Raw genomic sequence first — 22,839 nt, forward strand, 5'->3', positions numbered from 1 at the left:
CGAAGAGCTGGTCATCAACTTGAAAGTCTTTTGTCCTGTCAAGCTAAAAGCTCAGCGCCCTCTTAGGGTCCAAGCGGTGAAGCCGCTCCTCCTCCTTGTAAGGGTGAGGGGGAGAATAGAAGGTAGGAAGGGTAATGGACTGCCCCAAATGGAAAGGAGTTACCACCTTTGGCAGAAAAGCAGCCCTGGTCCTGAGTACCATTCTTTCAGCATGAATGGTCAAGAACGGGGGTTTTGAACTCAGAGCTTGAAGCTCACTTACCCTCCTTGCCGACATGATCGCAATGAGAAAAACCGTCTTGAAAGACAACAGTGTCAAGGGACACTTGTGTAAGGGCTCGAACGGGAGAAACCATCAGATAAGTTAACCCAAGATTTAAGTCCCATTGAGGCACAATAAAAGGAGTAGGAGGAAACTTGTTTGTAAGCCCCTTTAGAAATCGCAAAACAATAGGTGATTTGAACAATGATAGTTGATCCGGCAAACAAAGGAAATCCGACAAGGCTGAAAGATATCCCTTAACAGTGGCTACAGCAAAACCTTGCTGAGCAAGAGAAAGGGCAAACTGAAGAATATCAGATAAACATATGACTTGGGCCTGGTCTTTGCAAATCTTCCTCAGAACCTGAGGAATCAAGGGTATTGGAGAAAACGCATAAAGGAGACGAGTGTCCCATCTCAACTAAAACGCGTCCCCCAATGCTCCCTGCATTGGATACTGGAGACTGCAGAATGATGGGCAGTGAGCGTTCTCGTGAGTGGCAAACAGGTCCACCCGAGGAGTTCCACATGCCCGAAAGACGTGATGAACCACCTTCGGGTGAAGCCTCCACTCGTGATCGGCCGAGAACTGCCGACTGAGACTGTCTGCATGTACGTTCAGAACCCCGGCCAAATGATTTGCCATCAGACTAATCTGATGATCCTGAGCCCAGGACCAGAGACGCAGAGCCTCTCTGCAAAGACAATGAGACCCCACTCCTCCCTGCTTGTTGACATACCACATCGCGGTAGTGTTGTCCGTCAGGACTTGAACCGACTGACCGCGAAGGGAAGGGAGGAAGGCCTTGAGTGCTAAACGTATCGCCCGCAATTCCAGAAGGTTGATATGAAGCTACATTTCCTCTGGAGACCAAAGAGCCTTGATCTCCAAATCCCCCAGATGCACACCTCACCCTAAAGTGGATGCATCCGTTATCACTGTGGCCACCGATGGAGGTAGATGTAAGGGCTTTCCTTGGGACAGATTGCCCTTTACGCCCCACCAAGACAGATCCGCCGCAGCCTCTCTGGAGATCCTCACAGACTTCCTGAGATCTCCCTTGTCCTTGCGACTTTAAAGTACCAAGCACTACAGAGGGCATCTTAGAGATGGCCCCTGAAACCTAACCTACAATCCACGTCTGGTCTGGGAGGCTGCCTAGGCTACCACACAGCACACATGTTGCTGGACCCCCTGGGTAGGAGAGCCCCTGCTCTCCTGGGTCTGCAACAATGCACATCCTGTGTGAGGTGCTAAATCTTCTCCCCCAGGATGGGCAGGGGGAAGCTTCAAAGACATGCCTCCTCTGTGAGCTTCCCCAGGCCACTGGCAGCCCCCACTGTGGCGGGAAGCCTGGCCGGAAACCCCAAATACGGAAAGGGGGTGTGCCAGCCGATGCCAACCCCACCCCTCAGGTGGGGGAGGCGAGGTGAAGCACATCTCCGGGCGTTCGACACCTTGAAGATGCGAGAGCCTACCCAATCAGGACTAGGCTACTGCCCCCCTCCCACAGGAGAGAGGCAGGATAGGGGGCGTACCCACCCCAGGTCTGGGACCCATTGGCCCCTGCCCTTCCCCTGCCTGTAACGTCCCTCAATCTAGTATTTAGGGGTACCCTGAACCTTCCTTCCCCAGAATCCAGATTCCAAAATACAAAGAAGAGCAAGAAGAAAGAAGACCTGCCCTGCAGCTGCTAAGAAGAGGAAGACACCAACTGCTTTTACCCCAGCCCTACCGGCCTGTCGACCCTGCTCCTGCTACAACCCGGCACCTCTTGTGGCCAGCAACCTCACAAACCCCGGAGGACCTGGCTACCTTTTGGCTCTAAGCCCCTGTGATTCCTATGAGTAGAGGCTCTACTCAAAACCTGCTTCTAATCCCTGGCATCAGCCCGGTACCGCGAAGCCTTCACACTCTGCACCCGCCAAGCCTGGCCTGTGCCGGAGTGAACAAAGACCACGAGGACGACCCCACGGCGACTGTGACCCCAAGTCCGGCATCCAAGGACTTCCCTCGACGCTCCTGACGACACCTGCAGCCTCAGAACCAGGTACCCCCCCCCCCAACCGCGATCAACAGAGGGTAAGATTTCCCGACACCAAAAGGCACCCTTGCACGCGGCGCCCTGCGGCTCCCTGTGCCTCACTCCGGGGTACCTATCTATCCTCCATCTACCCAACTTACCTCTCGAAGTGGTGGTGGCATCTGCAGTCTTTTTCTAATCCGGAGCTTTCACATTGAAACCAATTGAGCACCCGAAGGCTCAAAAGCACCCAGCCGCCCGAGTGGCCCTGGCAGTGTAACCTCTACACCTATCTACTTCCCCATTTGCCCTGACCAAGTGACCAGGAGCCCATCTCCCACAGCCGCGTGGCCTGCTAGTAAGCAGCCACCAACCAAGGCCCCCCTGCCTCTCATAGGATCACATTGGGCCTAACTCTCTCTGCACCCGGCCGCCCATGTGGAATCTATTTTAGGGAAAGGGTACCCGATGATTGGTTATCAGTGAATCATAAACTATTATTTTCTTTGAAGAAGGTTTCAGTAGCTGAAAAAGTCAAACAAAAGAATATGAAATCAAAACTGGAAGAGGAAGGGGAAAAAGGCAAATGCTACTTACCAGTATACATCTGTTCTTGGCATGTAGAGCTGCAGATCTACACACTGTGCATAGATCACCATCTGGTATTGGGCCCGGATGTTTGCAGTTGTTTTTCCTCTTGGAAAGTCTTTGGAAGTCTCGAGATATGTGACTCCTACTTTGGATCGTATTGCGCATGGGCTTCAGCTCCATCCTCAGATTGGTTTTCGCCAGCAGGCAAAGATGGAGCGTAGTAATACCAGTGAAGATGCCCATGTGTGTTGTATCAAAATAAAATAAAATTTAACAGATAAAGGTAGCCTGGGAGGCGAGTGGGCGGGTGTAGATCTGCAGCTTTACATGCCAAGAACAGATGCATACTGGTAAGTAGCATTTGCCGTTCGAGGCATATGAGCTGCAGATTACACACTGTGCATAGATTATATAGCAGTACCCATCCTTTGCGGCGACTACCCGTATCTGTTGCAGTGGTTTGAAATAATGTTTTGAGTACAGCCTGGACCACACTAGCCTGTTGCTTAGTTTGCACATCTACACAATAGTGTTTAGTGAAAGTGTGCGGTGTTGACCATGTAGCTGCTCTGCAGATATCATCTAATGGGATGTTCCCTAAAAATGCCATTGAAGCCCCTATTTTACGTGTAGAATGGGCTTTAGGGTGACCAGATAGCGTTAGTTTTGCTTTGTGGAAGCAAATTTGAATGCATTTGACAATCCACCTAGCTATCCCTGCTTTGGAGATGGGGTTGCCCTTGTGTGGTGGAGAGAAAGATACAAACAGTTGTTTGGTCTTACGGAAAGGTTGTGTTCTCTCTATGTAGTAGAGTAAGGCTCTTTTGACATCTAGTGTGTAAAGAGCTCTTTCTGCAACGGTCTGTGGTTGCGAGAAGAATACTGGTAGTTCTACAGATTGGTTTAAGTGAAAGGGAGAAATGACTTTGGGGAGGAATTTTGGGTTGGTACGGAGAACAACCTTGTTATGGTGCATTTGGACAAAAGGTTCTTGAATGGTAAGTGCTTGTATCTCACTGACCCTTTTGAGGGAAGTGATGGCTACAAGAAAGGCGGTTTTCCATGTTAAGAATGGAAGTTCACAGTTGTGTAGTGGTTCGAAGGGAGGTCCCATTAGTCTTGTGAGAACGATATTTAGGTTCCACACAGGTGAGGGTGGCACTCTGGGGGGAATGATTCTTTTAAGGCCTTCCATGAAGGCTTTAATGACAGGCACTCTGAAGAGTGATAGATGTTCCCTGTTTTGTAGGTAAGCTGCTATGGCTGCGAGGTGTAGTCGAATGGACGTATAGGCTAGATTGCATCTTTGTAGGTGGAGTAAGTAGCCTATGATATGTTGAATGCACACATCTAGGGGATTGATGGTGTTGTTGTGACAATAGACAACAAAACGTTTCCACTTGGCGGCGTAGCACGCTTCAGTGGTAGGTCGCCTAGCTTCTTTGATGACGTTCATACAGTCAGGGGGAAGATTTAGGTAACCGAATTCTAGGACTTCAGGAGCCAGATCGCAAGGTTGAGTTGAGCTGGGTCCAGGTGTCTGATCTCTCCATGGTTCTGGGTTAAGAGGTGTGGAGAGAGGTGTAATTTTTGGTGTGGTACTACAGATAGTTCCAGCAGTGTGGTCTACCACGGTTGTCTGGCCCAAGTTGGAGCTACTAGGATTAGTGTGAGGGAGTGTTGTTGTAGTTTGCGCACCACTAGTGGAATACGTGGGAGAGGCGGAAAAGCGTACACAAATCTGCCTGACCAGTTCATCCATATCGCATTTCCTTTGGACAATGGGTGTGGGGATCTGGCGGCGAAGCTTGGCCATTGGGTGTTTTTGTGGGTGGTGAAGAGGTCTATCTACGGATGCCCCCACATTTGAAAGTACGGGTGAAGAACTTGCGGGTGGAGTTCCCACTCGTGGATTTGTTGTGTTTGTCTGCTGAGCAGATCCGCCACAGTGTTTTGGACTCCTGGGACATGCTGAGCTAGGAGAAAGATTTTCTGGGGTATGGCCCATCTCCATATGCTCTGGGGATTCTGTGGGAGTGGGGTCCCCTGTAGGTACGTCTTGGGGCACGTCTCCTATGTCATCATATGGATCCCCCTGATCATCATCATCCGGAGATGGGGTTGGGGAATGATGAGGTGGGGGTGGAGAAGGTGGAGGAGGGGAAGGTGGAGGGGCGGTGGCGGTGGGGAAGGTATTCTGAAAGGGGAGGGAGCAGAGTCCTTCCTTTTTGGAGGTGGAGGCGGAGCAGGTTTCTCTAATCGTCTCTTTTTGATAGAGAGCATTAAATGTCCAGTCTTGGGATCCTTGGTTAGTGTTTTTTGTAAGGGATCCGGTGTAAAGAGTTCTGGTGAGGTTGGTTGGTCCATCGGCACCGAAGGCGTCGGGCTGTTGGTTTCTTGGCTTTATCTGTGCTGGTTCGTTGTTTGGAACCATGCTTGTAAAGGTCCGATTGTTTGGTAGGCGCTGAGATGGATTTCGGCTTGGAAGTGTCGGTGCCGGTGGCCTTGTGTACTTTTGTCGGTGCCGAAGATGGTGTCAGTACCGAGGAGCTGGAGCTGGGTTTCGACACAGAGTGTTTCGGTGCGGGGCTCGGTGTCGAAGTGGAGGCCGTTTTCTTTTTCAGTGCAGAAGAGTGTTTATCGGCACCGACGGTGGGCTGGCTCGAGCCCGAGCCGCCGGAAGGCTTAAATCGGCTTCTTTACCGGTCCCGAAGGTGCGGTGTGGGAAGCAGTGTCTTTGGGCTTGCTTAGGCCCGGAGGTGAAGGCGTGACCGAAGCCTTTTTCGGTGCCGACGAGGGTGTGGGGGGAGGGGGGAAGATTAGTACTCACGACCCTCTGTGCCCGAGTGATGTCCTCCACATCTGAGTCGTCGGCTTCGGAGGCGCTGACGAGTTCCTCTTCGGTTTGATGTTGTTCTGGAGCGTCACCGCCTTCCCCGAAGATGTCGTCCAGAATCGCCGTCGACGAGTGTGCCATGGTTCTTCTAGCCCTTCGGTCCCGAATAGTTTTCTTGGACCGGAAGGACTTGCACGCCGGACAGTCTCGAGCCTCGTGTTCAGGGGAGAGGCAGAGATTGCATACTTCGTGGAGATCGGTGTGGGGGAATTCGGACCCACATCGTTGGCACTTTTTAAAGGGAGTCCTTTCCATTTGCCAGGACCGGAGCTTGGGTAGGCCCGAAGGCCGTCGTCGACGACCGGAATCGAAGGTCTTGCCGATGAGAGGCGCGTCGAGTGGGGAGATCGCAATCGAAAACAATACTGCGAATTGGGGTGAGGATTGCGCGTCGATAGTCGAACTGGAAGCTGTTCGGAACCGGAGCGCGAAGATTACATCCGAGCCCGATGGCGGAATAAAACAATCTGAGGATGGAGCCGAAGCCCATGCGCAATACGATCCAAAGGAGGAGTCACCGACCTCGTGACTTCCAAAGACTTTCCAAGAGGAAAAGCAACTGCAAACATCCGGGCCCAACACCAGATGGCGATCTATGCACAAGTGTGTAATCTGCAGCTCATATGCCTCGAACACATATTTACTTAGCTGGTTGAGATAGAGGTCCCAGTACTGAGTCTAGGTACCCAGTAGTGGATTACAAAAGTAACAAGAATGTACTATACCTGCAACGTGAATTTTCTTCCATAGGGAATCATTGACTGTTTTCTATGAAATATTTTCTACGTGACAACTTTTAAAATAGCAAAATATTGTCTAAAAATCATAACAGTAACTAAGTCGACGTTTATCACTTGTTTCTAAGAACTGGTACAGGACTGAATCTAGGATCCAGTCCTGGAATTACAAAAATAATCCTAAAAGTAATCGGTAGCAAATACCTTGAAACTTCCATTTAACTCAATGCATTATTGTGTTTAAAATTGTGTTGCCTATTGCAACCACCTGTAACATTCTACAAAAGCCAATTGCATATTGCAAAAGAATTTATCTAAAGCATCTCATTCTCAGAAAGTATATTTTGATACCTATTGATGGTTCTAAAATAAAACAAGCATATATTTTTCATATATAAACCATTGGCCTAGAGTTCAGTTCTTGAGTATGTGAGACCATTTGCTGACTGAGTGTGTGCAACAAATGCTTCACACTGTCCTCTGATACTGCCTTAGTGCTCGACCAAGCTACCACTTTAAAGAGTAAGGTTATAACTAACTTTAGCCTCCGCCAAACCTCTGGTGATTGTGTACTCTGTACACACTGTACCTATTTGGGAACAGTATATACAGAGCCACTTTCTCGCACTGGGGCATTATCATTGTCAGCATCAATTCCTAGAATGTTGAGCTCTTGATTCACATGTGCCCTCCTGCCTCACCCCCACCCCCCATGTGTGGTTCTGGCTGTTGACTTATGTAAGAATCTGCAAACTGGGGCATTGTCGTTGTCAGCATCTATTCCTAGAATATTGAGCTCTTGATTCACATGTGCCCTCCTGCCTCACCCCCACCCCCCATGTGTGGTTCTGGCTGTTGACTTATGTAAGAATCTGCAAACTGGGGCATTGTCATTGTCAGCATCTATTCCTAGAATGTTGAGCTCTTGATTCACATGTGTCCTCCTGCCTCCCCCGAACCCCCCCCCCCCCTCCTCCTGAAACACGTCTGGTTCTGGCTGTTGACTTATGTAGGAATCTGCAACCTGGGCCATTATCGTTGTCAGTATCTATTCTTAGGAAGTTGAGCTGTCGACTCACATGTGCCCTCCTGCCTCTCTCCCCCCCCCCGACACATGGGGTTGCTTTATGTTATTATTTACTTTACATACCCATGGACCACTCTATATTACACTTATTTACTCCATTCTCAACCACCTGTGGGAATAGAATCTAACAATTGAGTCGATGCCCAAGCGGACGAAATACAAAAGGAGGAGCCACCTTAACTCGCGACTTGAAAGACTTGTTCAAAGAAAAACAACTTTTTAAAATCCAGACACAACACTAAATGGCAGGATTATGCAGAGCATTTCAATCTACAGCTGACATGTGAACACATCTTTACCAATGAAAGTAACTTGATCATTAAATACATTTGGTACATTTAAAACCTTCATGAGGTGACAAGGATGTTCCATCGGTTATAATACATTCGATGTGTATCCACCGGCAGCATTCTTGACATAGTCCCTGTTGGAAATATAGTGAAAATAAATATATGTTATTCTGTTTGGAGTGTATACAGGTCTATAGGTTTTTGATGTGGGAACGTACATTCGTTTCCATAGTACGTGAAAAAAAAATTTGGCTAGTGCACTGAATGAAAATGTCCACCCACAGTTTTTGACTGATATCTAATGCAAATTTCAATGAAAATGCCTTGGATCATGCCTAAAAGGTACCCAGTGCCAGTATTCTTCAAAAAAATTGTAAATGCATACTTGGACCACTTTTCACACTGTCCCCAGTCAGTGGCAAACTGATAATGATAGAATTGGTAGGAAGGGTGCGTGGTCAGCGAGCCAACATGGTGGACGCAACTTGCTAAACTAGTGATCTAAGCTACAAAAGTTCTTATGAAAGTATCTTTAGCATAAAATGTTCAAAATTTCCAAATGAAAAAAAAATTGAGTCTTTACCATAAAGTTTTCCGTAAAAACGTCTGAAGTTTTCTGGTTGCAGACACCGCAGAACTCTTCTACTGATTCTAAATGTAAAATAGATGTACACTTGCACTTACCAAAAGGATCCAATGAACGCCAGTATTTGTCGGACAAAGAACAGTTTCCATAATATCAAAAGGTACCTGTACAGTATAAAATGTGCTCATGAATAACCAACTTACATCCAACATCCATACGTAAACAATTACAAAAAATCAAAGATGTAAATTTCAAATCAATCTTAATTGAAATTCGAAAATATTCGCTTAGATAAGAAGTACAGATTCAAACCATAATGTCATGTGAAATTTACAGTACTAATCAAAACTCTTTTACAGTCCAACATTAATTTAATGAATCATGAAGTTTGACAATCCCTTTGAACCACAAACAGTGAAAAATCACTTAAGAGATTTAAATATTTACCCGAAAAGATGATGAACGGTAATTGCCCATGAATATAGACGACAACACTGTTGCAGAAATTGCTAAACACTAAGGTAAAAACAAAAGAATAGCATTAAACACATTGTTAATTACTTACTATTATTATTGTTTTTGGCAAGGTCTGTGTGTTATTAATGAAAAAATACATACATTAGGTCTTGACATACATATTTTGCTAAGGTATGCATCGATTACCTAGAAAACAATAAGAAAGCACATGAACTTTACTAGAGGAACCACCATGTACATCCTAAGCCATTACCCATACTATACTGAGTTTAGATATTATAGAAACCAACCTCATCAACTATCCATTGGTGCTTCTTCAGAGACCAAAAAGAGGAATCATACAGTTTAATGCTCGACACTATCGCTTCCAAGCGTCCTTTGGCTGGTTTATTCCATACAGCCTTAACTTTATCCATGGCTTTAGATGCATAATCGTTCAAGTTTGTAGATACATAAGTGAAAAACATAATCTAAAAAAACTAGTTTGAAACATATCTCCACAACATTATAAACTGACTGTCACCACAAACCTATTACTTTCAACGGGATCAAGTGGGTCATGCGGAGGCCTTGCACCCATATGGGCCCTGCTGGGGGCCACAACAAGCAGATTCCAAGACACTTCACGTCCGACCTTTGCTCGATGACACTTCCTAAGGCATCGTAATCTGCACCCAAGCCTCAAGCCTGCTCTCCACAGCTCCCACTTAGAGAGATATGTTATGTTGTGTAAAACAAATGAAATCACCATACGGGTTAACTGGATTAGCCGAAGGCAATAGATTTATAGAGGTGCGCACCATATAGTAAGCCAGCCACTCACAAACTAAGAAGATATATAATTACAACCATCTATATACTAATAAAGATACTAAAACCAAGCTGCTTGACAGAACACCCTTACATTTTCAGTGTCAACATTTCTTACACATTTGGAACAATAAATTATATATTAATAAAATGATTAGCAACCTCACCTCCCGAAAGCACACAAGCTTGCTTTTCAGCGAAATCATTATTCTCCTCTACAAGATTTTCAAGTGGGAGAGATGCTGGTGATTCATGATTCGTCATGCTTCATGCAAAATAATTTTTGAAGGTTTACCAAAAAATCCTTTTGGAAAAAACCTGACTACTCAAAAATACTCAAATCTTACTGTAACCAAAATAGGAATTCATAAACCCCTTTTTTTTTAAAACTGCACTTTCCAAAACATATCTTGTGGATAAACTAAAAGTCACATTCTCTTGCTCAAACTAGTACCTTTTCACCTATTAAGGACACATTTACACAGGCTGTGGGAACATTATTCCAATACACATCCAAATTTTGTCCCATTACTAGAAAAAAGGTACCCTTCTATAGATTACCTTTCACGCTCGAATAATAAGGCCTCAACATGTTGACATTAAAAGTTCTACGTAAAGGCACGTTGCTACTGTTGATCAATTTTACACGCTTTCCATGCAATTCGATGATAGTGTACGGTCCCGTATATTTATGCTCCAAAATCCCTCCTTTTCTCGCTTTTTGCCTGCAATTTTTCAGAAGCACTAAATCTCCTTCACTGAAAGTGCACAGCTTATATTTCTTTGAAACTCTCTTTTTAAATTTTTCTTTCTGCTTTTCCTGGGCAACCTCTATATTCTGTTTGGTCTGCTTCTGCAACTCTGATTTTCTATGTTTCTTTTCTGCGATAATCCCTGCATATTCGCTTTCAGTTGGTAGTACAAACTCAAGCTATTAAAGGAAACATAAAACTCAATCACTTATTTTTATCACAAAAATACATATTCTTTAAAAAGTAAAAGAAACATTTCTCTAAATAAATGATTGGCAAAAAAAATTAAAATTAGCAGAGCGAGAATAGATTTACTGTTTGTAAATACTTTAAAAATATCCACCAAGTAAATGTATTTATAATTAGATAACATAAAATTGCAGAATAAAACATAGATTAGAGAAAGGACTGTGCAAAAAAAAAAACATTTTAACAATTCATTACAATCGAAAAAAGAACTCCATTTCATACCAGATCATCGGCCACCTCACTTGGAAATCTTGCTTCTCTGCCGTACATAAGTTGAAAAGGGGAAACTTTTGTTGTGGTATGTGGCTTCGATCGTAAAGCGAACAATGCATGGTCCAAATATAAATCCCAGTCGTTCTGATGCTCATTTACGTACTTAGACAACGTGCTGTAAAATGTCGAAAGATTAACATGTGGCATGATTGTTACTGGCAGTATATTAATCAAGTTTTTTTCACTACAATTTCAAATAATGTACAGTACATTCATACAATTCAAAAAAATGTTTCAAGATGCAATTAATATATTATAAAACACCAAAGACATGATTACGATGCCGGACACATTGTCATTTTACCGCCCATGTTGCGTAAGTGTGACCACCCGGCAAACATTCAGCGGACCCACTGCCCTCATTCAAATGAACCATTGAAATCCCTGCAGAGCTGCCAGAGCAGAATTATGGACCCTGCAAAAGTCTAAGTGGGTGTGGAACTGTCCCTCTTCCATGTGCCTCAAACTGCACACATTGTAATACGTCACTTGGACTGTAGCAACAGATGACCGTCACACCACATCAGACAAGCTGTCAGATGCAAAAAGAACGCCATGAGAGCAACCCATCAAGTAGTTACAAACTTAAAAATACCAAGAATTAGCATTACCTTTTAATGCTTGCATTAGTACGCTCATCTAAACCATTTGTCTGTGGATGATATGCTGCACTCACAGAACGTTCTATTTGTAAGAGCTTTGATAACTCTGAATTAACCTAAAAAAAAAAATATATATCTATATATTTTACTCTGAAATTTTGACGAAATATACCTTTCAAATGTGACTGGTGAAAAACAAATACTATTTATGTATATATATATATTTGATAACAAAATAGAAAATATCATCATTGCTTTATCAAAAGTTTAGGCCAAGATTGGTCACTCACTTCATTCACAAACTCGCGGCCTTGATCAGATAGAACCCTTTTCGGACTTCCATGGCGTAAGTACATTTGCAACAGTCTTGAAGCAACCTCGGCTGCAGTCTTTGATTTCAGAGGAAATGCCGCAACCCATTTAGAAAAATAGTCTGTTGCAGTCAGAATATATTTGTAACCTGTAGGAGTGGTTGGTAATGGTCCCATCAAATCCACTCCTAAAAGTTCCCAAACTTCTTCCACCTGTTAATATACACAATAAAAATGTTACAAAAAAAACCAAGAAATAATTTTGCAATAAGAATGGATCAGTTTATGCAAGTGTCACACATGTTCAATTAATTAATTAGAATCATATCTAATGAGCTGAAAGCTAATAAAGCTAAACGTAACAAATTTATAACATACTTTGATTGGCTTTAATTCTGCGCAAATCTGGAGGGCTGGTTGTTCCTTTTGGCAAACATCACACTCTTTGATCTAAAGATAAAGAAATTAAGATCTCTCAAGGAAAATTTAAAAACATGTCTCCAAAAAATACAAATTCATATCAACGGTTTCACTTTGTATATCAAGTGCAGACATAGTACATGTAAAAAGCATACCCTCTGAAGTAACATATCGTTTTAAACAGCCTTTATGTTTATCCACACAATGGCACAATGGTTACATTCAAGAAACTCTCACATTACAGAAACTGTCAATCTTAATTCTTTATAAACATATTAATAATTCTACATTAATAAGATCAAAGGATGGGACAACACACCCATTATCAAAATAATAGTAAGACATTTACAATGTGAGATATTTAAATTAAAAACATGGTTACAAAAAAATGGCTTAGAACTATCACAATGGAGAAATATATATTTTTTAAATATTAATTTAGAGCACCACAAAATATTGTTACTCACCCATCGTTCAATGTCAATTGTCATATTAGGCCAATAAAATCGTGAGGAAATGCTTTTTTTCGTTTTATTGATACCGGAATGCCCACCAATAAGAGACGAATGAAATTCACCCAAAATTTTTTGGGCAACTTCTGCACCAATGACTACTTTTGTGTTAGTTGCTTTACCAGTGTAGAACAAGCTCCCATCTATTTACAAAACAAAACAAATACCAAAAAACAAGTGTTTCAGTAACTATGCATGTCAAAAACAATTACAAGAACTGAACATGACTTTTCTCAACAGCCCTTTACACATTGCAATGAATAAACAATATTTGAAAAATTATAGTACCGTCAACGGTGAATTTTTTAGACAGTCTACGCAATCCATGCTTCTGGACTTTACTGAAACCTTCAGGATACACATTAAGGCTTACATAATCCAGAAGCTCTTGGTACTTAGTGGCATCCATTTCTATTGGAAAAAATAGAAAAGGGTAACAAAAAGGTAAGAGAATATCAGAGATGTAAGTACCAAATTGTACGTGCTCACATTGGTGTAAACTAGACCTGCATTTCTTGATTTCAGTTTCAAACATGACCTTTGAATGACTGAAAAATATTGGGAACCTGATTTCCAGTTTGCCGTACACAAAATGAAAACCATGCAACTGGGCCAGGAACAAAAAAAAGACCAGGACACACACAGGACAGATTAAGAATATTCTTATGGCCTGGTGTGCGGCGTATCAGTCCTAGTAAGTGACTGTGGAAAGGCTCATATGTCAGGCATGAACAGCAAGGCAACAGGGACGTCAGGGAACTTTTATGTCATACTGTGTTAAAATGGGGTACATGCACACCCACTATACTAAATTTCAGTTCAACGAACAACACAATGTATTCCAAAGCAAAAAATATCTGAACATAAACACACCACAGGATGAGAGTGTTAAACATTACACTAATCACTGAAGCACTGGCATCCCAATATTACAATTATGGTAAAAGCTCAATGACATGCTGAAAACCTAAAACATATTAGTGTCCATTAACAAATTATTATACAAGTTACTGACATTAAAATACATTCCGAATGCGCTAGGGGGCGCCGGACCGACATGGCCGCTTAGCGGAGCGGCTCCGAACGCCCGGCCCCGTCTTCTTCAGCCTGCTCCGTACCTAGCTGCCCTGGCCGGGTTCTGGCGGGCGCTTTGAGACGCGGAACAGTCCCGCATCCTGGGGGCGAAGTTTGCAGGGCTCCGGTCCTCCCCGGGCCCCGCTAGACGTGCTTGCCGGTGAGGGAGTGGAGCTGCATCCGGGGGACGGACTGATGCCAGGTGGAGGCCGGTGAGTGCGGTGACGTGGAGGCGGACACCGGAGCCATAGGAGCGGTGCGGGGGGGGTCCGAAGGTGCTCCCTGTGGGGGGACCGGCACTCCCTCGGCTACTTTCCCCCCCCCCTCCGCTGATGCAGGACCTCCGAGGGCGCCCGTCTTGACCAGTGGGGGGGGCGCGGCGAAGCCGGGGGCTCTCCCCGAGTATCGGGCCGCGGTCGGCGGTTGGGAGGCCGGGCTCCCTCTTCTCCCCCCCATCCGCCCACGCTCCAGGGGGTCGCCCTACAGCGCTTGCACACCAGTCAGGGGCGAGGGGACCCGGGGGCCCCACGGACACCGACGGTGCCGTCCGGAGACGGTGAGAGGTGGGGGCGTACCACCCTGGACTCTGACGGGCCGTGGATCGGCGACGGTCCCTGGGGGTGGTTCGGCTGTCATACCGGGCAGCGCCCCGGGAGGTGATTTGCGGGGCTTGAGTCTGCAGGCTGCTCGGGCGAGTGGAAGCCCCGATTGCAAGTTCTTCCTCCTGCCATCCAGTTCCCTGGTCCTCCTGGTCTCCCCGTGATCTATTGCGGGGCCTCCGGCGGGGGTGGCTGTTCCCCGCGGACTGAGGTGGGGCCACCATGGGCAAGGACAGGTCCTCCCGACCGGCGCCTGCGGCCACCCAAACCAGGATTGATCAATTCACGACCTCCGAGAGAGGGACTGGTCCGACCGGGGAGGCGTTGTCGGCCCCCGCTACAGACCTGGCCACCATCTTGCAGGCCATTAATGCATCCCGCTCCTCCCTGGAGGGCATGGTAGGGGAGGTCAAGGTGGATGTTGCCCTTCTTCGGCAGGACTTACGCAATGCTACGGCCCGCATCTCTGAGGCCGAATCGAGAATCTCGACAGCTGAGGATGACATCCGTCAGCTGCAGGATCAAGTACGGGAGCTCACCACCCACTCTAAGGAGCTGCACCGCCGGGCCGAGGATGCAGAAAACTGGGCGTGTCACAGCAACCTACGCCTGGTGGGTTTTCCGGAGGGGGCTGAGTCGGGCCGGGCGGACGACTTCTTGGAGCACTGGTTCAGATCCTGGATGCCAGCGGACAGTCTATCGGCCTGGTTTGTTGTTGAGAGGGCCCACCGCTCCTTGGCTCCGAGGCCTCCGGGGGCACCCCCACCGCCCCTTTATTCTCAAGATTCTCAATTTCAGGGACAGGGACGCAATTCTCCGCAATTCTCCGTGAGGCCATACGTGCTGAATCTCTCACTTACCAGAATCACAATATCATGATTGTGAGAAGTTGGCCTGATGTATGATGTCACTAGTTATAGTGTACACCTTATATCAGTCCAAATACCCTTATGGTGATTGGTTGTAAAGTCAACCTTATAGACCAGCTATCCTAGTGGTAGCATGGACAAGAGCAGTCTTAGGCTAAACTCTGAATGGCATGTGAAGCCAGCTGTGATACCATATATAATCCCTTGAATACCAAATGAAAGGACACCACAACAGATATATATATAAAATAAAGTGTATTTATTCTAAGCAAACCCTCAGCACTCTTTATGAGATTAGAGGTAAGTACAACACAGTCTTATTTAAGCATACATTAAGTCACACAGGTAAGTAATACAGTTAGGCCCTAGGGGCCACGCAAACCATATACTAAGTAAGTGGTATAAGAACCACTGTCACGGAAATAGAATAGGCCTAGGCCTAGGGAATCGCTGGGGCTACACTATACTACCAAAGGTTAGGAAGTGGGAGGCCCACGGGATTCGTATGCAGAGTGGAAACACTCACGCGTAATGCGTAAAAGTCACTAGCAAAAGTACAGTTTAGAAATAGATAGATTTAGGACACTTCCGGAGTAGCTAGGAAGTCGAGACTTGAAACTTAGACACTAGGATAGTCACTATCCTGATGAGCACCGGAGTACCCAAGTTACCTAGCCCACAGGCTGCGGGTGCATAGGGGTGAAGTTGCATCGGGTTTCTTCGTCGACTCCTATGGATGCCTGAAGAAAGATGCTGACAGGCAGTCAGTGAAGAGTGTCCGGTGGATCCCAAGGCTGGGATCAAGAAGAGAGGAGACCTGCAAGCAGAGGGGACAGAGTCAAGGTCACTAGCCAGTGACCACGTGGAACCAGGAAGGAACCAGGCGATGTCGTGAAGATTTGCAGGTGAAGGTGAAGCTTGTCGCTGCAGCCAGGAGGACCAGGAAGCGTCGAGGACGACCAGGACCAGGAGGCGAGCTGTCCCACAAAGGCTCTTGCTGTCGGCGGCGTCGAAGTTTGACTAGGACTCACCAAGCCTTGGCAAGCGGAACCCACGAAGAACGGAGGACTTGCTTCTGGTGCAGACCAGGAAGGTCTGGGGTGCTTCTTCTTTGCAGAGAAGCGGGAGCCAGTCTGGAGGAGCCAAACCAGCGCAGAAGATTTCAGGGTGCGTCGTCACAAAGGCCACTGGCCAGCGGGCAAGCAACCGGACAGACGCGGCAAGCAGGAAAATGCTGAAGGGCCCCACGCAGGACTCGTGGAGTGTGGGGGGCTGATCTTCGGTGCAGATGGTGCTTGGGGTTGGGGCTTCTCAATCCCCGGTGCACAACTTCGAGGGTGCCTCAGAAGCTGCGCTTTAAGTTACTAGCCACTTTTCCCAGGTAGCCGGTCCCACGTCGCTCGTCGCCTCCACGGATCTCAGCTCTGCTGTGGATGTGGATGAGGGTCGGAGAAGTCTGGAAGTCAAGGCTCTGGTCGGGCTCTGCAGTCGGTTCCTCGTAGAACGTGGGCAAAGCAAAGGGTAGTCTCTTGATGGTGCCTGTTTGCACAGGGTAGCCACTCCTTGGCCACAAGGGAGATTCTTCAGTCTTCTTCTTTCGTCGAATGTCGAAGGTCCAGAGTTTCTGTTCAAGATGCAGGTTCAGGATAATCTAAAGTCTTGAGGCCCAACTCCCACTCTTATACTAATCTGGGGGGCTGGGATACCTGCTAGGTCACGCCTTATGGGTGGGACCTGGGAGGGGGTGGTTACACCCACTTCCCTTTGTCCAGTTTCGCGCCAGAGCTGGGGCTGGAGTGCCCCAGCGCCGGTTTGAACTGGACTATGCAAGGAACACCTTGTGTGCCCCAGGCATGTCTCATTCCTTTCAGCCCACCCTGCCCCAATACACTAAAGGCTGTCTGGGGAGGTGCTAGCACCTCCCCAAGCAGGAAACCTATTGTCCAGGCCTCCCTGGCTGGGATCACTCCCAGCTGCAGGAGGTCAGACTTGTGTCGTGGCAGCAGCATCCATTTGTGATGCTGAGGCTTTGGTCAGAGGCTAACAGTGAAGTATGATTTTAACATGTCTTTCCCTCTAGAAGGGGGGAATAATATCCTCATGTCCAGAAATGGTATGGGGGTATTATTCCACAGTGTTAGACACCTTACACGACATGTTTCGATAAAGCCAAACCATAGTTACCATAACCGTCTAAGATTATAAGGCACTTTAAGAGTATATGGTAGGCTATATCATAGAACAGCTATAAGGACATGGTTCCGAAAGCTGCAGACAGGCTCAGCTCATGCTAGAGCACCATCTCACATGTTACCAAGCACTCCGCCTCCAGGATTGTTAAGGCCTGCCATAGGAGTGACTGATAGGTACACATGTGTCTATATGTAAGTTAGGTATAGGAATACTACACCTAAGCAAGGGGTGATTACACGACCTTGCCCCAGCTGAGTGATCAGCCAGTTGTGTCAGAATGGAAGGCCAGGCCAGGGGTGGCATAATACATGCTGCAGCCCCTGGTAGGCCTAGGGTACACCTATGCCCTGGGTACCTAGGGTACACTGTACAGGGGCCAATAAGGTGATCCTATCCAAATGGGTTATGCACCTAAAGTACATAGTATTAATTTAGAGAGAGAACAGCAGGGCTGTGGGTCTGATTAGCAGGCCCACAGCCACATCTAAGTCGAAAACCAGTAAAGCAAAAGCAAAAAGTGGGGGTGAACATAGAAAGCAGACCCTACTCTCCTACACAACCCCCCCCCAAACTTAGGGACATTAAACTAACCTTGACCAGTTGAGTCTTCATGTTCTAAGTGGAAATATCTGGAGAGTCCATCTGCATTGGCATGGTCAGTCCCAGGTCTATGTTCCACTGTGAAGTCCATCCCCTGTAGGGAAATGGACCACCTAAGAAGTTTGGGATTTTCACCCTTCATCTGATTTAGCCACAAGAGGGGCTTATGGTCTGTCTGAATCTTGAAGTGAGTGCCAAACAAGTATGGCCTCAGCTTCTTCAGGGCCCAAACCACAGCAAAGGCCTCTCTCTCAATAGCTGACCAACGTTTCTCTCTAGGGGTCAGCCTTCTACTTATAAAAGCAATAGGCTGGTCTTGACCATCTACATTCAGTTGTGAAAGAACAGCTCCCACACCTAACTCAGAAGCATCTGTCTGGACAATGAACTCTTTGGAGTAGTCTGGACTTTTCAGAATAGGTGCACTGCACATGGCCTGCTTCAGGTCATCAAATGCTTTTTGACAGCTTACTGTCCACTGAACTTTCTTTGGCATCTTCTTGGAGGTCAAGTCATTAAGTGGTGTCACTATGGACCCATAGTTCTTAACAAACTTTCTGTAGTACCCAGTCAGGCCCAAGAAAGCTCTGACCTGAGTCTGGGTAGTTGGAGGAGCCCAGTCCTTTATGGTCTGGATCTTGCTCTCCAGTGGTTGAACCTGACCCCCACCAACTAGGTGGCCCAGGTATACAACCTTGCTCTGCCCTATCTGGCACTTAGTGGCCTTGATAGTGAGGCCTGCCTTTTGCAGGGCCTCTAAAACATTCCTCAGGTGGACCAGGTGATCCTCCCAGGTGGAGCTAAAGACAGCAATATCATCAAGATAAGCTGCACAGTAATCATCCAACCCAGTAAGGACTTGATTCACCAACCTTTGGAAAGTGGCAGGTGCATTCTTCAAACCAAAGGGCATTACCACAAATTGATAATGTCCTCCTGGGGTCGAGAAAGCAGTTTTGGCCTTTGCACTCTCAGCTAGTCTGATTTGCCAGTAGCCTGCTGTTAGGTCAAATGTGCTCAAAAACATAGCAGCTGCCAGTCTGTCAATGAGCTCATCTGCCCTAGGTATTGGGTGGGCATCTGTCCTAGTGACAGCATTGAGACCTCTGTAATCCACGCAAAACCTCATCTCTCTCTTACCATCTTGGGTGTGAGGCTTTGGCACAAGGACTACAGGACTAGCCCAAGGGCTCTCTGAAGGTTCAATGACTCCCAGCTCCAACATCTTTTGTACCTCAACTTTTATGCAGTCCCTTACATGGTCAGGTTGCATGTAGATTTTACTCTTCACAGGCAGACTGTCACCAGTGTCCACCTCATGGGTGCACCAGTTTGTCTGACTTGGGGTCAGAGAGAACATATGTCTGTAGGATTGCAGAACCTGTCTGCAGTCCTGTTGCTGATGGGCAGTGAGGCTGTCAGAAAAGACCACACCATCAACTGAGCCATCATCAGGGTTCTGAGTCAACAGGTCTGGGAGAGGGTCACTCTCTTCCTCCTGCCCCTCATCTGTAGCCATGAGTAGCCCCATGTCTGCCCTGTCAACATATGCCTTCAATCTGTTGACATGAAGCACCCTGTGGGGGCTTCTGGGAGTCCCAAGGTCCACCAAGTAGGTGACTTCTCCCTTTTTCTCAACAATAGTGTAGGGTCCAGACTATTTGTCTTGGAGTGCTGCTGGGGCCACTGGCTCCAACACCCACACTTTCTGTCCTGGCTTGTAAACAGTCAGTACAGCCTTTTGGTCATGCCAAGCTTTTTGGAGTTCTTGGCTTGCCTCAAGGTTTTTAGAAGCCTTCTTCATATACTCTGCCATCCTGGAGCGGAGACCAAGTACATAATCCACTATGTCTAGTTTGGGTTGTCTGAGAGGTCTCTCCCATCCTTCCTTCACCAAACACAGGGGTCCTCTTACAGGATGCCCAAACAAAAGCTCAAAAGGGCTGTAGCCAACCCCCTTTTGTGGGACCTCTCTGTAAGCAAACAGAAGGCAGGGTAAAAGGATGTCCCATCTTCGCCTAAGCTTATCTGGTAATCCTTTTATCATTCCCTTTAGGGTCTTGTTGAATCTCTCAACAAGCCCATTGCACTGTGGGTGATAGGGTGTGGTGAACTTGTAGTTAACACCACACTCCTTCCACATTGCAGTCAAGTATCCTGACATGAAGTTGGCACCCCTGTCAGAAATGACCTCCTTTGGAAAGCCCACTCTGGAGAATACTCCAAGCAGGGCCCTTGCCACAACAGGAGCTGTTGTGGTCCTCAGGGGAATTGCTTCTGGGTACCTGGTGGCATGGTCCACTATCACCAGTATGAATCTGTGCCCAGATGCTGTTTGTGGGTCCATTGGTCCTACAATATCTATGCCCACTCTTTCAAAGGGAACCCCCACCACAGGTAGTGGTATGAGGGGGGCCTTTGTGGTGCCACCTGATTTGCCACTGGCTTGGCAGGTGACACAGGAGCGACAAAACTCCTTGGTATCTTCTGACATATGGGGCCAGTGAAAGTGAGGGACAAGCCTGTCCCAAGTCTTGTTCTGGCCTAAATGTCCTGCAAGGGGAATATCATGGGCCAAGGTAAGAAGGAAGCCTCTGAACTTCAGTGGTATGACCAACCTCCTGGATGCACCAGGCTTGGGGTCTCTAGCCTCTGAGTACAGTAGCCCTTCATCCCAATACACTCTATGGGTACCTTGAGCATTCCCTGCAGCCTCAGCAGCAGCCAGCTGTCTGAGGGGTTCAAGAGAGGGGCAGTCTAATTGAGCCTGCCTCAGATCTGCCCTTGAAGGTCCCCCTGTCCCAAGAAACTCAACCTGATCAGGTTCAAGTTCTTCCAGGACAGTTCCTTCAGGGCTCTCAGAATCATCCTCCTGGGAGGGCTGATCCACCACCTGAGGCAGGGGGGAAGGCACAGCCTTTACCCTACTGCTCTTTCTCTTGGGTTGTGACTGGTCCATAGTTTCAGGATCCAGCACCTGTTCAGTGTTGCACTTTTTGGCCTGTGACCTGGTCACAGCAAGGACATGTGCATCTATCCCCAGCATTTCTGCATGGGTCCTATACTCCACTTCAGACCAAACTGAAGTTTCAAGATCATTGCCCAGTAAACACTCTACAGGAAGGTCTGAACTAACAACAACTTTCTTGAGGCCAGTTACCCCTCCCCAGGAGAAGTTAACAATAGCCACACTATGGGAGGTAGTGGCATTGCTAGCGTTGGTCACTAGGTAATTCTCACCTAGTATGATCTGTCCAGGGTCCACAAAAGCAGGTGTCACCATTGTGACACTAGCCCCAGTGTCCCTGTAGGCCTGAGCCATTCTTTGGTTGATAAAAGGAGTCTGTCTGTACTTGCCCAGGTTACTGGGGCCTACAGTAGAGGACAAAGCTAAGTCCCCATCACAGATCAGAACAGCCTGAGTAGGTACTCTGACTAGGCCAGAATCCTCCTCAGTTCCCAGGGTTAACCCTACTACACCCTTTTGCTGGGAACCACCACTTACAGCTGAACTAGGGGGTACAGTTGCCTTAGGGGCAATGGTGGCTGGGGGCTTATCCTTTTTGGTGCACTCACTAAACCAATGTGAGTTGGACTTACAATAGTTGCACCATGGTTTCTTGTGGCCTTCTTTCTTTTTATCCTTTTTGGGACCACCCTCCCCCTGAGCCTTTTGGGGGCCTGGTGAAGACTTCTGGTCTTTTTGTTTCTGATCATTACCCTTCTGGTCTGCCTTTTTCTGATCACCGCCCTGGTTCTGGTTTTTCTGCTTAACTCTAGTCCTGACCCATCTATCTGCCTTCTTTCCCAATTCTTGGGGAGAAGTCAGATCAGAATCAATCAGGTGTTGATGCAATAGCTGGTTTTGACAGTTGTTAAGTATTTGTTCTCTCATGATCAAATTATACAATCCTGTATAGTCCTTAACCTTACTTCCCATTAGCCAGCCTTCCAGAGCCTTAGTGGCACAATCTACAAAGTCAGTCCAGTCCTGAGTCTGTGTCTTCTGGGTATCCCTGAACAACAACCTGTATTGTTCAGTGGTTAGGCCAAACCCATCAATCAGAGCACTCTTCAGGACAGTGTAATTATCTGCATCCTCATCACTAACTGTGAGGAGCTTGTCTCTTCCTTTCTCAGAGAAGGAGAGCCACAAGATAGCTGCCCACTGACTTTGGGGTACCTGCTGTACTTTGCAAGCTCTCTCCAAAGCAGTTATCCATTTGTGGATGTCATCCCCACACTTGTAGGGAGGGACAATCTTGCTCAGGTTTCTATTATCATAGTGCCTGTCTCTATCTCTAGGAATGTTGCTGCCACCAGTGGGTTCTGACCCACTTAACTTTTGCTCTCTAGCCAGAGCAAGCTTCTCCTTGGCAAGGGCAAGTTCTTCCCTCTGAATCCTCAGATTAGCTTCCCTCATTCTGGCTTCATGCTCCTTTCTCTCAGGTGAAGTCATTCCCCTGTGAGAGGAAGCATTAGAGATGCTAGAGGCATGGGAGTGGATGGATTCCCTTGAAGGGGATCTGTCTCTCCTGCTTCTCTGTGTAAGCCTACTTGGGGGTCTGTATGGGGGGACCCCATGCAAACTCCCATGTAAGCTTAGGTTAGCCTGGCTAAGTCTT

The 22,839-nt window shown here is 46.9% G+C and overlaps 2 protein-coding genes across 2 annotated transcripts in view; one reads left to right on the forward strand and one right to left on the reverse strand.

Annotated features, from left to right (window-relative positions):
* Positions 1 to 22,839, forward strand: part of LOC146808453 (transient receptor potential cation channel subfamily M member 2-like) — a 2,757,229-nt gene that overhangs the window by 2,662,404 nt on the left and 71,986 nt on the right. The gene's annotated exons all lie outside the window — the stretch shown is intronic.
* LOC146808455 (uncharacterized) lies at positions 2,737 to 15,058 on the reverse strand. Its single transcript, XM_085620671.1, has 10 exons — positions 14,998 to 15,058; positions 13,168 to 13,290; positions 12,835 to 13,022; positions 11,927 to 12,160; positions 10,322 to 10,691; positions 9,241 to 9,368; positions 9,092 to 9,136; positions 8,921 to 8,989; positions 8,572 to 8,637; positions 2,737 to 2,811 (listed from the first exon to the last, which is right to left on the reverse strand). Exons 1-10 carry the CDS (start codon positions 15,056 to 15,058, stop codon positions 2,737 to 2,739), a joined length of 1,359 nt encoding a protein of 452 aa, XP_085476797.1.

Source organism: Triturus cristatus, chromosome 8 (genome assembly GCF_964204655.1).
Source record: "Triturus cristatus chromosome 8, aTriCri1.1, whole genome shotgun sequence".
Taxonomy (NCBI): Eukaryota; Metazoa; Chordata; class Amphibia; order Caudata; family Salamandridae; genus Triturus; species Triturus cristatus.

Coding starts and splice junctions, on each gene's coding strand:
- LOC146808455 (XM_085620671.1), bottom strand. CDS start 15,058: ATGTCATCCTCAGCTGTCGAGATTCTCGATTCGGCCTCAGAGATGCGG. Junction 13,291..14,997: donor GATGCGGGCCGTAGCATTGC/GTAAGTCCTGCC, acceptor TTTTTCCAATAG/AAATGGATGCCACTAAGTAC. Junction 10,692..11,926: donor GCCGCGAGTTTGTGAATGAA/GTGAGTGACCAA, acceptor TTCCTTTAATAG/CTTGAGTTTGTACTACCAAC.